We start from the raw sequence: 17,467 nt of genomic DNA on the forward strand, positions 1-17,467 counted from the left end.
CTGTTGTATATTGCTTTCCCATTCTCTTTCTTGGTAAACTAGAAGCTGGTTTAAACAAAACATCATAGGCAGACCCTGAATGAAAAATTGAAAAGTAACAGCTAAAGCTTTCCAAATGTTAATGCCAAATACATAATGTGTAGTCAACAGAAAACAGAAGTTAAAGCCCCGCTCTTTCGGTTACCTTGATTTTTTTTTTTTTTTTTTTTTTGTAATTCCCAAAGTAGTTAGGTTTGAAAAGGAGACCACTACATCTCTTTCTCTAATGTAGTGTAGACTCCATAATGTGAAAGGACCAAGGGAAAGGGGAATGGACTGGAGTGGAAAACTTGGTTGGGTAATGAAACACAGACGGCAGTGGAAAATAATGACAGAAAGCAGCCAAGAGAAAGGGTGAGAACCAAGGACAGAGGAAAATGCTAACTTTCAGTAGAACATTTTATAGAATAAGGTTTTTTCCCACCTGGGTTAATCTTCTGGGAATAAGAAACATTTCTTACTCCATTTCTTATTGACTGCTTCCAAATCTATGTGGGACAGAACACACCGCTCTAAACATACCCTGACTGGGCTGTGCATTGCCCTGGCTGTGTGCGGCTCAGCAGCTCATGAGAGAGCAAAGCAGCCCCATAGTTTAGTGAGATGCGGAGTGATTCTGCAGTGTCACCGCACACATGATGCCAAACGGAGCCTCACAAACATAGTTTATTTTAGACGCTAATCCTATCGTAAAGACAACTAAATCTAAACACGAATGTTTTGTTTTGTTTTGTTGTGTTGCTAAGTTACTTTGTCTTGCATTTGGGTTTGGAGTGGCTGTTGTGCAGCTTGATGCGCCCTCAAACTGTGTTATGTCTATTAGTGGAAAGCTCTTCTAAGGACCTATGTGCCACAGGTTAAATTTCATAAACTATGAAATATAAATGTTATTCCCGTATCATGTAAATAGCTGGCCTTGCATGCGGGAGAAATCAAGTAATCCTCACAAGCTGGATATTTAATGCAGAATCACTTCAAAATTCAAGCTTAGTGGTTGCACTGTGGCTTTCAATCCTGTGGATTTGTTTGGGATAGAAAGTAACGCACAGCTGACTTAAATATAAAAAAAGTGGTTTGTTGATTATGCTTTGTTTTGGCATTATACTTTCCTGGCTTATTTCAGGCTTTAAACGGTCGCTTCCTTTACTACTCCATGTGGCACTAATAGAGCAGATAGAAATGAGAAATCCAGTAAAGCAAATGCAGCAGCATTAATGTGCAGCAGAGCCTGCTAATTATGATGATTACTGAGATGTAATTGGTACATTTCATATGATTCGAAATTATTTAACTCGAATTCTGTGTGACTCTAAGATGATTCTCATTAAAAAAGATATTCAGATGTTACAATTTGAACTGTTAATTAGTATACATTAGAAGTATCATTACAATTTGAACTGTTAATTAGTATACATTAGAAGTATCACTACAATAATACTTTCATTGAATTCTGGATTTTTTTCCCAATTAATAAAAGACAAAAATATACAGCTTTTTTTAAACATTTTATTAGGGACTCATACAACTCTTATCACAGTCCATACATACATCAATTATATAAGGCACATCTGTACATTCTTTGCCCTCATCATTTTAAAATTATACAGTTTCCTAAGATGATTTCTAAATGTTTTTGGTCACTTATTGACACATATTATTTTTAGTCCTGAGCACTACATGAAGTCAGACTGTTAATTCTGCATTCTAAAGACTATTCCCCCCCTTCTTCGTGTTCAGAATTGAGGGGAGAATTAGTATAGGAATAAAAATGTGGCCCATGAGAACATATTCTTGTTTCTGAAGTTGGGGAGAGGGAAAGAAAGATTCCAGGACAATGGTTGTGTGTGTAATTCAAAGGAGCAGCAGTGAAATCTTGAAAATGGTACAGAAATGTGTCGTTTTTCTCAACAGCATGCCTGCTGCTTTGTGTTAGCCTAGGGTATTTTCCCCCAAATCAAGCCTGTCGCCCTTGAATCTGTTCTGGGCCGTGCAGTCTCCGTGTGTTCTAGAATAGAGCAGCTCTAGGATTGGCTCACCTGGGCCCTTCCAGAACAAACTGCCAGGGTCTGCATCTGCTCTACGGAAGCCTGTTCGTCGGGCGGCCCTGCTGCTGCGGGAAATGCTTCCGACTTGAGGGCAGTCTTCAAGCTAGCACAGAATGACAAGCCGGTCTCTGGTTAGATGGAACTGATTGGTCGATTTTGAGCTGGTTTAGGGAAGCCCAAGCGTATGCCAGGAGTTCAGCATGAAAGATGTTGGTGTCATGTGGATTGAGCTTTAACTGCATTTCCATGCAGAATGGAAACACTCAATAAACACATTGCCGCCTGACTGACTAGCAAGTGCTGTGATTGCTAGAGGGAGGCACTGCTCGAATGGTACACGGCTAGTTGCGTTGTGTGTGTTTACAACTCCCTCTTTCTCTTTGGGACTCCTAATTCTGATATGCCCCTGGGGTCTGCATCTCCTGAGTGCTTCTTGCCCGCCAAGGAGACGAGGCTTTGAGATAGCTGGCTGCAGGCCTGATCTCTACTGAATCCTGCTGAGTTTTTGTTTTGTTTCGTTTCATTTTGTTTATTTCCCCCGTGTTCCTTCCAACATCAGTACCCTGACCCACCTCAGCTAGATCTCAGAAGGGTATTCCACAGAACACACAAAGCATCCCTACGTTTGTTACCTCTCCGTTTTTCCAACTTGCAGTGGAAATGGGAGCCAATGGGAGCATTTTAGTGCAAGTGTAAGAGTGTGTGAGGGCTACAAGTCACCCCTCAGAGAGAATTAACTAAGCCTAATTGTTCATGACCGATTTCCTTCTCATTTTTGCTCTTTCTGTCCCTTTTGACTTAATCCGAAATGAAATGGATATATACTCATTCTCCGTGAAGAGAGGGGCGCTTGGATTTGGATCCCTGTGGCCGCCTGGTAACACTGACGGGGAAACAAAATTAGGAGAAGGACTGAACCAAACAAGAGCCTCTGGGTTCCGTACACATTACTTTTATCATGCCCCATGGTGGCAGCCATCAAGCTTTTGATGACAAAGAGATAAAATGCAACTTTCATTGGACCGTTATTGTAAGACCCACGTACTTTAGGTATTTTGCGGCTTCTAGTTTTTAAAGCTGAAACGTGTTCTCTTCAAGTGAACATGATGTCATACAGACATGTTGCTTATCTCTTCCCCATGCACACTTATAATAACAGGCCCTGCTAACATTTCTCTTGCTTTATCACTTTGGGGGAAATGCCACTATCATTTAACAAGTATATTAACTAAAATCACCTGACAGAACACTAACGTCTTTTAGTTTTGATTTCAGAATTGGCCGCCATCTGTAGATACTTGATCGTGAAAACAGTCATCATGAGACAGTAATATCTTTTGACTCAGTTTCCAGCCCTTCACAGATTAGAATTAAGTTCAATAAGGATTGCCCTTTTAGACATGACCCTAGCTAAACGGCAAAGTTTAGCTAACATTTCAGAGGAAGAACTTGTCACTTGAATTTCTAAAATAAATTCAGAATTTTACTGTGTTTAATGTGGGGAAAGTGCATTTCTGAAGAGGGTTGGTGTCCTAATATGAGATGCTTCTTTGTTATGAAATAATATTTTAAGGAGTGATAGACATGGTAGTGTTTTAATTGTGGTTTTGCATAGCCAATCCTTTCTTTTCCTGTTGTCTGACAGGGCCGCATCAGTTGTACTGGACGGCTAATGGTACAAGCTGTCAACCAGAGAGGCCGCAGTCCCCGCTCTCCTTCAGGCCATCCTCACATCAGAAGGTATTGCAAACATCTCCTCCCACAGGTGCACTCTGTGGAATGGTGCTAGAAGACAGTAGGAATGTGCCCTTAGTAAAATCTTGGCTGCTTGATGTTTTCTCTTCTTCATGATTCAGAAAGGGAACGAAAATGTGTTAATATGTGCGAGGTCTGTTCAAAGCTGACGCATTTTATATGTGAAGAAGTCCTAGCTCAGCATGCTTAACGAGCACATTAACATGAAAGTCCTAGGAAATGGTCCACAGATACCCAAAACCAAATTTCTCTAACCAACATCTGTGTAGCTTGACCATTGTAAGGAACCGTCGTTAGACTTTTTAAAAATCAGCTCCTTCATTAATGTTCATTTTCCAAAAGAGCATTTCTTCCATTTTCTTCCAAAAGAGCATATTTTAGAGTAAACTCTTATAGACAAGATTTCTTATATTTAAAAACCCAAACAAATGTCTGCTAACAGTAGTCTTTGTGACTTCTAGTCTGTATTTTCCTACCCTTATTTAGGAATGCTGACAGACTAATGAGAGGCAGCAGCGGGGAAATGATATTATTTCTTAGTGATATATTTTTGCTTATAAAAGAACATGGTGAATCAACTACCCTGTCAGCGTAGGTTCTGATATACCCATCTTACAGACAGAGCACCCTCCGAGATTGACAACTAGAAACTAACAGACCACAAATATAAACATCTTTGCTGTACAGGAAACACAGGGCAAGCATCAGACCCATGGGATTGGAGCCAGAGAGCCATTTGTCTACCTTTTAAAAGAGCCTTATGACCCTGACCATGTCCAAATTTATTTCTAACTGCATTGTGGCAATATCTGTTCGCAGGAAGGCATGTGTCTGTGGCTATACACTCAAAACATATCAAGTCCATGATTTTGCATTTTGCTCTTCTGCTTTTCATGTGGATTTCTGTACATTTAAGCTGTTCGATATGCCTGTGCTCTTAGAAAAGTATTTTTCTCTTAAATTAGGTTTCTGCTTGAAGAAGAGTAAACTATAAGGCAAGCTGATAATTACTCCCCTGTTACACGGATCTTTCATTTGTCCCACTGCTATTCATTAAGTGCTTCAGAAATAAAAATGCCCCTGAAGTCTTCTTCACTCTGCAGTTTAGCTCAACTAGGGGAAAACGTCTCTCTTGAGCTTTATACTTTCTTAAGAACTAGCTATATGAGATTAAACTGGCAACAGTGTATCTGAAGATTGTAATAACCTTAGGGGTGGGGGGACAGTGCATTGACAGGGTAGGAACAGCTCACAAAAGGAGGGTGAGAATAGAATGGTTCCACAATCAAAGAATATTCAGTGACACGAACTGATACTTGTAGAAACCGTGCCAACTACAGAGAATGAATTGACCTGAGAGCTTAGGACTATTGTCTTGGTGGATGCTAAGGTCAGCTGGCATCACCTAGCCCACAGAGTCAGTGTTCTACATCCTGCTGTGGTTGATAGTGACTCCATTTAAGGTCTCGTGGTCTGGAGTGAAAACAAATGAAGAAAACCGAAGACACAAGAAAACCATTTGTCTACAGAACCAGTCGACCATGTGAACACCAGCTTCCACAACCCTGAAATGCAAGAACTAGTCCAACGACCACTGCGGACTATATGAGGTCCTGGGCAGAGTGGGAGCCAAAGGTGGAACAAAACACAAATCGTAACCCAGACCTGGCTCTGGTCTGACAGGAGGCACCCTTCAGACGATAGTCTTTTGACCAGCGGTTCTCCACCTTCCTGATGCTGGGACCCTTTAATACAGTTCCTCATGTGGTGACCCTCAACCAGAAAATTTTTTTCATTGCTACTTCATAACTGTAAGTTTGCTACTGTTATGAATCGTAATGTAAATATGTGATATTCAGGATGTATTTTCATTGTTACAAATTGAACATAATTAAAGCATAGTGAGTAATCACAAGAATGACATGTTGTATATTGTGAAATATTTATTTCTAATGACAAATAAATGAAATTTTGTCTTGAAGCATGGTGTAGCATGCGTAACAGTCAACATAACAACAGTAAACTACTTTGCGACAATTTGCAACTGTATTCGGAAAAAGCCAACTTCGGTGCGAAGGTTAAGATAGTTTCTTTCTCACCAGATTAGAAATTCTCGGGGCAGTCTTTGCAAGAGCACAACGAAGATCATCTTCCACAACAAGTCTACTTCTGTGTTTAGACATGATAACCAACAAGCCGGAAAACCCTCTCTCACAAAGATATGCTGTTGGGAATGGAAGAAGGCACAGCATAGTCTCAGACAGAGCAGGATCTGACTGCAGACACTTGATGCAGAATTTTGTAACTGTCATTGTACAGAGATCAGTTCACACTGCATCACTGTTAATAAGTTCAATGAAGTCCTCTTGTGCCATCTCAGGAACATCTTACACTTTGACTGCGAATGGGATTCTGGCAAGTGCAAATGGGGTGTCAGGTAGTTTTGGAAAGTATGATGAAATTTCGTCTACAAGTATGTGCAAGTGTCCTTTCACAGAAATTATCATCATAATCTTTTTGACGGGTTCAATGTCATGTACCACAAAGAAAGCAGATAAGGTAGGCAACATGTAAATTTTATTTCCATCCAATTATTTTTGCCAAAGCTGAAGTTTCATTTGGAATGATCGGATCTTTTCAGACAAATCAAGGCACGTTGCGTGGGTGGGGTCCTTGCAGTGATCATTCAAGAAGGCAAAGGTGTCAGCCAAGTAAGATATTTTCTGCAGTTCACTTTTATCGCTGAAAACTGCTTCAAACTGCGATCTTGCTTTTTGATATTTTTTTTTTTTGCTTTTTGATTTAAAAACGTTTTGAGTGCAACACAAAGCTCAAAAACAAATTTTAGAACTTTTCCTCTGACAACCATCTCAATTCAGTGTCAAATAGTAGAGCATTGTTCGCCACGCCCAACTCGTTGCACAGTTACAAAAACAATCCACTGTTTAAAGCTCTCGTCTTTTTGACAGAACTAAGGACGCTTTTCATGACTTCTTGTAACTCTTGTGGCAGCATCTTCATTGCTAGTATTTGCCGATAAATCATACAGTGAGTTCCGATGACTTTTGGTGCCTCACTCAGTACCAAACCTTGAAATCCAGATCAACATCCTAGCATAGCTGGAGCAACATCTGTGTAAACACCACAAACCTTTCCCCAAGAGATCTTATGTTCTTTCAGAAGTGAACCAACTGTGTCAAATATATTATGTACAGTAGTTGTTGTTTCAAGCAAGAGGTTTGCAAAAAAAACTCATCTTTAAACTCACCATCATTAATATACCTCACGTAAACCAGCAACTGTGAACAGTTTGCAATGTCTATAGATTCATCAAGCTGAATGCTAAATATTAGAAGTGGAACAGATTTAATTTTCCTGGATTACTTGATCAAGAATATCAGCAGATGTCATCTAGTGTCGTTAAATAAGGAAATTGCACTCAATTTCTATTTTTTAAATCATTATATTGGGGGCTCATACAACTCTTATCACAATCCATACCTACAACAATTGTATAAAGTACATTTGTATATTCGTTACCCTCATCATTCTCAAAACATCTGCTCTCCACGTAATCCCCTGGCATCAGCTCCTTTTACTCTTCCCTCCCTGCTCCCCCTTTCCTCATGAACCCTTGATAATTTATAAATTATTATTTTGTCATATCTTACACTGTCAGATGTCTCCCTTCACCCACTTTCTTGTTGCCCATCCCCCAGGGAGGAGGTTATTGTTTAGATCCTTGTAATCAGTGCCCCCTGTCTACCCCACCCTCTCTACACCGTCCCAGTATTGCCACTATCAGCACTGGTCCTGAAGGGATCATCTGCCCTGGATTCCCTGTGTTTCCAGTTCTATCTGTACCAGTGTTCATCCTCTGGGCTAGCCAGATTTGTAAGGTAGAATTGGGATCATGATAGTGGGTGGGGAAGAAGCATTTAAGAACTAGAGGAAAGTTATATGTTTCATCGTTGCTACACTGCACCCTGACTGACTCGTGTCCTCCCCAGGACCCTTCCATAAGGGGCTGTCCAGTTGCCCACAGATGGACTTTGGGTCCCCACTCCACACTTCCCCTCATTTACAATAACATGATTTTTTGTTCTTTGATGCCTGATACCTCATCCCTTCGACACTTTGTGATCATGCAGGCTGCTATGGTTCTCCATGTGGGCTTTGTTGCTTCTGAGCTTGTTTACCTTCAAGCCTTTAAGACCCCAGACACTATATCTTTTGATAGCCGGCACCATCAGTTTCCTTCACCACTTTTGCTTATGCACCCATTTGTCTTCAGCGATCATATCTGGGAGGTGAGCACACATTGATATGATTTTTTTGTTCTTTGATGCCTGGTAACTGATCTCTTCCGTACCTCATCATCACACCGGCTGGTATGCTTCCATGTGGGCTTTGTTGCTTCTCAGCTAGAAGGTGAGCATCATGGAATGCCAGTTCAATAGAACAAAGTATCCTTGCATTGAGGGAGTACTTGAGTGGAGGCCTAATGTCCATCTGCTACCTTAATACTAAACCTATAAATATGTGCACATAAATCTATTTCCTCATTCTCATATATAAATATAGTTACATATATACATGCCTATAGTTAGACCTCTATTAAATGCCTTTTACCTCCTAGCTCTTTCCTCTATTTCTGAAATTGCACTAAATTTTATAATTCGTCTCCAATCATAACTCAAACAGTGTCTTTGGTGCTGGCAACAGTAAATCCACAACAATGGGGTGAGGTGACATTATGGGGTTGTAATCAATGTCTCAGAGTAAAAAGGTGTGAATTGTTGAATGAAAAACCAATTTATTTGGTAAACTTTCACCCAAGTCAGTATATACATGTATGTGTATTTATATACGTGGATTAGTGTATGCTTTGCTGTGTATATTCTCAAAAACCACAACAAATTTTTTTCTTAAAAATCAGGCTTCTAGGGATTACTAATAGAATTTACATTCAATATTATCTTCTCTTAAGAAATTATGTTGAATTATATTGAAATCATGTTGAATTATATTGCTCTTAAGATATCTCTAGCCATGTATTTTAAAAAGATAATATAAAAAATCAGATTTGCACAATTTTATTTGAAATCAAAAAATGTGTATAAGCATATGGATAATTGCTGCAAAAGAAACCACCCTAGTATTTAATGTTTTCTGGGTTAATATGGAAATGAAATTCAATTAAAGGGATATTAAAAAGTATTAAAAATTATATTTGTAATTTAAAATCCAAGTGGAAAATTATAGTAATTTCTGCTGGAAAAGATTTGGTAGCTATTTCTCATATACTCAGACTCAAAGCTCATTCCCATGGATTCAATCCCAACTCACCGTGATCCTGTGGCACAGAGTAGGTTTCTGAGACCGTCACTTTTGATGGGGTAGAAAGCCCCTCATCTTTGACCAGTGGTTAGCAGCCCAACCTGTAACCACTATGCCAACAAAATGCCTACTCACATGGATTTAAAAATATTTATTTAGAATAAATATTAATATTCCACCCCATATTTTCTAATTTCCTCTTCTATGATTTCTACTCCAACCAAACCCAGACTCACTCCCAACTTACCTGATAGAACAGAGTAGAACTGCCTCTGAGTTTCTGAAACTGTAACTCTTTATAGAAGTAAAAAGTCTTTTGTCTTTTTCCCAAGGAACAGCTACTGGTTTTGAACTGCTGACCCTTCAGTTAGCAGTCCATCTGTAACCACTAAGTCACCAGGGCTCATTCTATGATTTCTACTAGTTACTTATCTTTTTTAAGATATGCAATTAATAGCTGGCTAAATTTATAATAAGCTTCCAAATTAAATGATTTTTGCATTTCTGGTTTTTTATGTGATGCCTGTGAACCATGGGGTTTTCAGATATGGAAATATTAGACCCATGTATTATGAGAGACAGATCCCCTGCTATCACAAGGTTAGACCCATCAGTTTCTCTGTAGGAGGAAGATACCGCAGCCTGCTTCTGGGCCACGGAGGCCATTGTGACTGGTCGTTGACCCTGTAAATCTCTGCTGCAGCATATAACCCCATCTTTGTCCTGCGGAGTGGCTGGTGGTTTTGAACTGCTGCCAAGAAGTTCGCAGCCTGATGAGTAACCTGCCACACCACCAGGGCTCCTAGGAAATCCTGTGAACAGTTCTGCTCTGCGCTATAGGATTCAAATCACCTTCACGGGGGTTTTCTTTTTCTTTTTAATCATTTTACTGGGGGCTCATACAACTCTTATCACACTCCATACATTGATTGAATCAGGCATGTTTGTACATGTGTTGCCTTCATTCTTTTCTAGACAGTTACTTTCTATTGAGCCCTTGGTATCAGCTCCTCTTTTTTTCCCCCCCCTTCTTCCCCCTCCCCCACCCTCATAACCCCCTGATAGGTTATACAGTGTTAATCATCTCACACCAACCGCTGTCTCCCTTCCCTCTTGTTTTCTGTTCTTCCCCCTGGAGAGGGGTGCATGGTTATGTGTCAGTCATTGTGATCAGTTCTCCCTTTTTCCCTTCCTTTCCCCATTTTCTCCCGACCCTTCTGGTATCACTGTTCCCACTGTTCTTGGATTCTGTGTGTCATGAGTTCCCATCTCTTATCTATACCTGTATACATGTTCCGATCTTAACTGAATTGAGAAGCAGCACTGGGGTCATGGTAGTGGGGGGTGAGGAAGCCTCAAGGAACCGGAGGAATATAGTATGTTTCATCAACGCTTTACTGTACCCTGATTGACTCATCCCTTCGCTGTGGCCATTCTATGTGGAGATTGTTCCATTGTCTACAGATGGGCTTTGGATCACTGCTCCAACCCCCCTCATTCTCAACAATATGTTTTTGTTTGTTATATGTCGGCTGATGGCTATTACCCAGTCCCTATGACTCCTCATGATCATACTGGCAGTGTGCTTCTTCCATGTGGACTTGTTTCACTGCTGAATGGTGGCTTGTGTAACTTCAAGCCTTGAAGACCCTATCTTTTAATAGCCAGGCACCATCAGCTTTCTTCACCACATTTGCTTATGCACCCATTTTGTCTTCAGCGATTGTGTCGGGTGGGTGAATATCTCAGACTGCTGATTTATTAGAAGAAAGTGTTCTTGTATTGAGGGAGGATATGAGCAGAGACCCAAAGTCCATCCACTACCTCAGTGTATTGCTGTAGAAATATATGCACATAAGCCAATAACTATTTTTGTGGATTAATGTACTTATATATGTACACCGTTAGTTACACCTCTATCCATTGCTTTGCTTCCCAGATCCTTAATGTTTCTTTTTACCTTCCTCCTGCTCCACTCACTTTCCCCTTATTTCCGCCTTTTGGCACCACCTCTTAGCTAGTTTGCTATTGCTTAGACATCCCATCCCCCTCAGATCCCTCTCTCTTCCTTGTTATTGACTCTTACACCCCAGTTGTTCCCCTGTCCATGACACTCCCAGCTCCCCACCGCTCTCACCCCCCAGGTCTCCCTGGGAGCATTGGTCCTGCTGCTCTTTCCTCAGGCATACATCCCGTGCCTATCCTATAGAGGTAGGCACACCCACTATGACATAGCCCAAACTGATATATATATATACATAAATTTTTAAAAGAGAAGGAATATACAAAAATCCCTGGTCTGTTCGCTTGCCTTTGTGCCTGTCCAGGAACTGCCCCTTCCGGTCTGGAGCACCCCAGGCCTGGTGTGCCAGCATGGGGTTCATTTCCAGATCTCTCTTTCTCTTCCCTCCTAGCCTGCCTCCATGTGGGCGTGGCCTGCTGGCCTCTCCCCTAACCTGTAGGTTCAGTGCTGCTCTCTGCCACACCCACTTCCAGGGAGGGGGTTGGTTTGGCTCTGGTTGGTACCAGCCCTCTAGCTCTCTTTTCATGCCTTCTTCCACGTGGCCACGCTGTCCTCATGGTTTGGTGCACCATGGTAGGGTCTGCATGTCCACTCCCAATTCTGTGGAGACAAGACCAGTACTCTTCCCCTGGGTGGGTTAGTGCCCTGCTCCCTCATTTCACTTTCACACACACCTCTTTTCTCCCTCACCCCTCCCTGTGTCCCCATTTTTGTGTTGGACCAACATGTACCTCCTTGGGTTTGGTCCAACCTCCTCCCAACTCCCTGTATCTCAACCCAAATGTTAAGATATAGGTGGCTTCTCTTCTATATTCACAGGATTTTTCTTAAAATGATTAAAAACCTGAAAATAACTTATCTGTCGCCTCTCTCTCTGCCTGCATCTCTTATGTGAAGGCCTCGTTCCAGATCAAGAGAGAGTGGAGATGAACATGAACCAATTCAGGAGCGATTCTTCAGACCTCACTTTGTGCAGGCCCCTGGAGACCTGACTGTGCAAGAAGGGAAACTCTGCAGGATGGATTGCAAAGTAAGAGTTTGTCCTGCCTGCTCATGCAGCCCAGTTCTCCCCTGCTCCCTGCACTTCCTGTTGGGAAACCAGGAAGCGTCCATCTTTAAAGCGGCATGCAGCTAAACGTGGGGTGGAGGGAGGAATCAGGGAAATATATTTCATGTGGATATTCCTTTATCATCATGCTTTTATACTTTCATTAAATATATTATTTACTCAGAATTGTATCATGCTCCAGAGGACACTGGGAGATCTCATTGCTTTATGCGTTGCATCTTATTGAAGTAATCCGTTTGATGACTGCCATGTGCCATAGTAATTAATTACTTTACCTTCATTTTGTTTTCACACCAAGTTTGTGTCCATGCATCTCCTACCCACTTTGGTGCCGTCCCTTCTCTAGTTCAGAATGAAGTTACAGTGGTGTTCTTCTGTCACGGTCTTAGAGCAGGGCTTCTCCCTGTGTTTTTTACATGTGTCTCCCAGGAACGGGAGGTGTGGGGGGGGCTCATTAGGTGTGTGCACTTGGAAATTTCATGTAGAACTATGAATTGGATAACTTCTCACAGTTCAAAGCCAAAAAGCTTGAGGTTTTGTGTGTGTGTTTGTTTTGTATTTACACATCTTAAGTCTGGCTCTTACAGAGGGCTAAGCTTTCTAGGAACTCTGGCTCCCTCTACTGGTTCTCCCTGGCTCTTGCAGAAGTCAGCTCCTCAGTAATAAGTGAAATATAAAAAGACTTGGTCATGATTTGTTTATAAACAAGAAAATCTGGCCTTGTGAATTAAGCAGAAATACATAAACACTGATCACCTTAAAAATACTTTCCTTTCCAATGTAATTATTTTTTACAGGGTAAATATGTGAATTGCATTTCAGTGGGTATATGTTCTGTGGGTACATTCATTCTCAGTCTATACGAATGCATACATTTTGAGACAATTACAAAATTTCATTGAAGCAGTTTACTAGATGATACCAATGGACTATTTTCAACTTTAGTTGTGACTAGTATATAAGAAAAATCTATTTTTTGAGAAATTCCTACTGAGCTATGCAGACAGATTTTGGGGGAACAAAATAATAACCAAAAAAGCGCATCTGGGCATGGGCCCCTTTTGACTCTATATATGCAAATTCTAAATAAAATATTTACAAAATGAAAAAAAGTTCATCTGAATGAGTGCATGTAAATTTACTACATACACTATTCTCCTTTAATCTTTATAAAATCGGCACTTTACAGGCATATCTCATTTACCTTGCTTCACTTTCTTGTACTTTGAAGAGAATGCATCTTTCACAAGTTGAAGATTCTGAAAAACTTATAGCAAGCTTGTCTGTGCTGTTTTTCTAATAGCATGTGTTTACTTCACAGGTCTGTGTCACATGTTAGTGCTTCTCACCATATTTCGGCTCACTTAATGGGCATAGTATAATCATAATCACAGCATTTTTATGTGCCCAGAAACCAAAAACTGTGCATGCTCACGTCACTGCAGCCTTCCACTCGGTGCTACACTGCAGCCTTCCACTCGGTGTAGCCACGTGGCGCAGAGCACCATATCCCCATGACTGCCTGCGGTTCAGGGCACAGACGCATCCTGGAAGTACCTGCCTTCAAGCAGTCTTAGAAACGAACGACTTCTGCTTTGATTGATTTATGATCCTTGCCTCGTGTATTTTTAACCCCTTAGGGACATTTCTAGAAACTGAGTAACAAGTGTGCTTTTCTGCCTCACCCTACCCCATTCCCAGACCAAGGAGCTGTTCAAATAGGACCATCTAATTTACAATTGTGAGGATGGCGCTGGACCTGGCAGTATTTCCTTTTGTCATGCATAGGATTGCTGAGTCAGAAGTGACCCAACAACATCTAGTAGCAACAACAGTGACCTACTACTCCTTCTGAGATCCTGGTTTGTTTACTTAGTAACTAGGAAGGCTAGAGTTAAAACAGAGGCTATAGAGATAGGGAGCCCTGGTCGCATAATGGTTACTAGTTGGGCTGCTTACTACGAGGTCAAGGTCGGCAGTTCAAAACCACCAACCAGCTCTCTGGGAGAAAAGTGAGGCTTCCTACTCCCATAGTTAATCTTAGAAACCTCCAGGGTGCAGTTCTACCCTGAACAAAAGGGTCACTATGAATCAGAATTGGTTGCGTTTATAGAGGTAGGGTGTTTTCTCTTTGCCTTCATATGAAGGACTATGCCCAGTGGTAGTTTCAGTGTGCAAAGTGCTTTGACAAGCTAGCTCTGCTTGTTTAAGATCTGTAAGGAAGGTGGGAACAAGCAGCCCCCAGCTAGCCACAATAGTGTCTCCTAAGCACACCTCCAGGGTCCTCCCCTCAGGAAGGCAGCACTCATGGAAGCTGAGGGACACCAAGAACCTGGAGCCTGGCCCCTCTCAGAAGCCAGGATGGCCAACTATCATTGTTGGCTTCCAGACGCCGCGTACTTTTGAGCAGTCTTTCACTTGCTGTGTTTTTCCTTTACATGTCCTCGACATTTCTGAGGGAGGCCCCTTTGGGCTGTCTACATGAACTTCACGCAGCAGGGATGCAGTCTGTGCATCTGTGAGGCCTTCACTCTGCTGTTGGCAGGGCTGGTTCTTCGAAAGAAGCAGCATTTTGCAACCCAACTGACATCTTTCCCTGTGCAGAGTCCCGTAAGGAACGCGGGGGATGGGATAAAAAGGCCTTCTTCCTTAAGGCAGACTCCAAGAGCTGACAGATGGCAACCATCCCTACTCTTCACAGCACCACATGTCATTAGCAATCAAATGTGCTTTTATCTGTCTCTGGTCAACACAGCTGTCATGCTCTCAAGATTTTATCATGTTTCATTGTGATGCTAATTTCTGGAGATGGCTTTCTGGGTAATTTTGCATAAAATGATAACAACAGCCCTCTGTGTTGATGGATGCATTAGCTAAGGCTGCTACACTGGCAACCCCGTGCCAAGGGGCTTTGTAATCCGGAAATGCTGGCTGAGGGTTTGCAGGATGGGCATGGTTGGACAGCTTTTTTCCCACCGCGCTCAGATCCCTGTGCTGACGTCATCCCAGTCACCATTACAGGTGTGAGTGAGTTAACACGGTGACAGAATTTTTTGTTCCAAATCCTTATTTCACCACTCTGTTGGTTGCTTTGTCAGAAATGTTTAGTCGTGAGCTTATGTGTGCTTAGGAAGCCATTGAAAGGTTTTAAGTAAAGGGGTAACATGAACTAATACTGAAAGGCATCTCCTAGACTCCCGAAAGAGGACATTCTAGTGGTCTCTTAGAGATAAATGACTTCACTCTGAGGTAATAATAAAGAAATGTATATACACTTTTTTTCTGATTCAGGTCAGTGGGCTACCAACCCCAGATCTAAGCTGGCAGCTAGACGGGAAGCCCATACGGCCCGACAGTGCTCACAAGATGCTGGTGCGTGAGAATGGGGTGCACTCTCTGATCATAGAGCCAGTCACGTCCCGAGACGCCGGCATCTACACGTGCACAGCCACCAACCGAGCAGGACAGAATTCGTTCAGCCTGGAGCTTGTGGTTGCTGGTAGGCTTCTCCATGTATCCTTTCTCTAGCCAAGATGGAACATTGGGCTTAGAAAGGCAAAGTCACACTACCTTGCTCAACAATAAGGAAAGCCAGATTGCTGGAATAATAGATGGTATCGTCAAAAGGACCAAATCAGGACTTTTTATAAGGCACAGCAGCTCAGCACTCAGCTGTTCACTGAAAAGTCTGAGGTTTGAACCCACTCTCCAGCTCCATGAGAGAAAGGCCTGGCAGTCTGTTCCTTTAAAAATGTCAATCTAGAAAACTGCTCTGCGTTTCTACTCTGCCACATGGACTCTCTGGAGGTGATGAATCGCCTTGACGGCACCAACAATAACATAAGGCTTTAGCAAGTCAGAAAGTTAATTGTCTTTACTCTAGTGTGGTCATTACGCATCCTCATTTTCTCACACTACTGTGACCAAGGGGAAAACACAAAAACAGCCTTACTTGGCTGGTCAATTTATCACAAGTGCAGTGAATGGCCCCTAGTGTTGCACAGGGAACCAGCAGCATGAGTGTGGACTTTTAAGAGCCAAAGTTGATACATAAGAATTTGTGAGTGTCAGACACACACAGCCCTAGGGCTTAAAGTGATGTAACGTACAGTGATTTCAAAATTCAAATGTTTTAAACATTATCATCTATCCACAGTGCCAGAGTCAAACTTGGTTGCTTTTAATTGATCATATTGTAGGTATTGGCCCCTTGAAGTCTCAAGTGCAGATAAAGCTTTAAATGATAATATATTTTTTTAAAGAAAGAAAATATATTTATGGAAAGGTTCATATCATCCTTAAAAGTTTTAAATAAATGACTTTATTGTTCATATTTCTGTTTGCAGAATATTTCATACACGTTTTCTCTCAGTATCAGAACAGTTGTATGAAATAATCAGAGGGAATCATGTTCCTCAATTAAAATAGGTAGAAAGGAGAACAGCTAACTGACTTCCCCGGTCTCCTTTGGTAAACTGAGGACACTCCAAAAGCACCCCTGACCACATGGGGCGACACTGAGCTGTGTCAAGAAACAAATTGCAGTGGTCCTCACAGGATCCCGGACAAGGACCTTCAACGCGGCAGTTCTCAGGGAGAAGGGTGGTAAATCCGTCTGTGGGCTGTGGAACTTAATGCATGTTTGTTAGCCATGCTCGGAAAAGGTTTGTAAAGTACTCATTTTTTGCACCGGCGTCAGTTTCATTCATACCTGTAAGGTGAAGGTGTTCATTTTCTCCTGTCCAATGTGCCTTGCACTTCAGGACCAGAGACTGCAAGCCCTCGGTGAAGTAGTCGCCTCAGCGGCCGCTGCGAACACTTACTTCCACAGGAAGCACGCCGCCTCTCATTGACCTGACTTGCTGTGTGTGGCCTGGGGCAAATGCAGACCCAGCTCTGCTCTTCAAGGCCCCACTGAGACGAGCTCACAGGCGTTTCTAAGGGTTAAATCGTGAGCAGTGTCTGAAGCATAATCAATACCTTGCAATAGCATTGCTCCAGAATGTTACTCTTATTGGCACCTCACTGAGGCCTGGGGGTTCACGCTACACATCTCCTGCTCTTTGCCACCTGGGGCCCAGAAAGAATGTTAAATAAGCAATTCAATAAAACAAGTTTCACCCTCTTAAACACCACAAGACATGCGTGGACAAAACTAGAGACCATTATGTTTAGCAAACGCGCACAGTCTTACAA

At 42.0% G+C, this 17,467-nt stretch overlaps 1 protein-coding gene across 4 annotated transcripts in view; it reads left to right on the plus strand.

Annotated features, from left to right (window-relative positions):
- The window catches only part of PALLD (palladin, cytoskeletal associated protein), a 343,917-nt gene that overhangs the window by 320,531 nt on the left and 5,919 nt on the right, over window positions 1-17,467 (plus strand). For all 4 annotated transcript variants that reach the window (XM_075564242.1, XM_075564239.1, XM_075564240.1 and 1 more), the window contains 3 exons: window positions 3,730-3,824; window positions 12,100-12,232; window positions 15,563-15,770. In XM_075564242.1, the coding sequence (XP_075420357.1) occupies window positions 3,730-3,824; window positions 12,100-12,232; window positions 15,563-15,770 (436 nt within the window). The remainder of the gene's footprint in view (window positions 1-3,729; window positions 3,825-12,099; window positions 12,233-15,562; window positions 15,771-17,467) is intronic.

The sequence above is a fragment of the Tenrec ecaudatus genome, chromosome 12 (assembly GCF_050624435.1).
Source record: "Tenrec ecaudatus isolate mTenEca1 chromosome 12, mTenEca1.hap1, whole genome shotgun sequence".
In the NCBI taxonomy this organism is placed as follows: domain Eukaryota; kingdom Metazoa; phylum Chordata; class Mammalia; order Afrosoricida; family Tenrecidae; genus Tenrec; species Tenrec ecaudatus.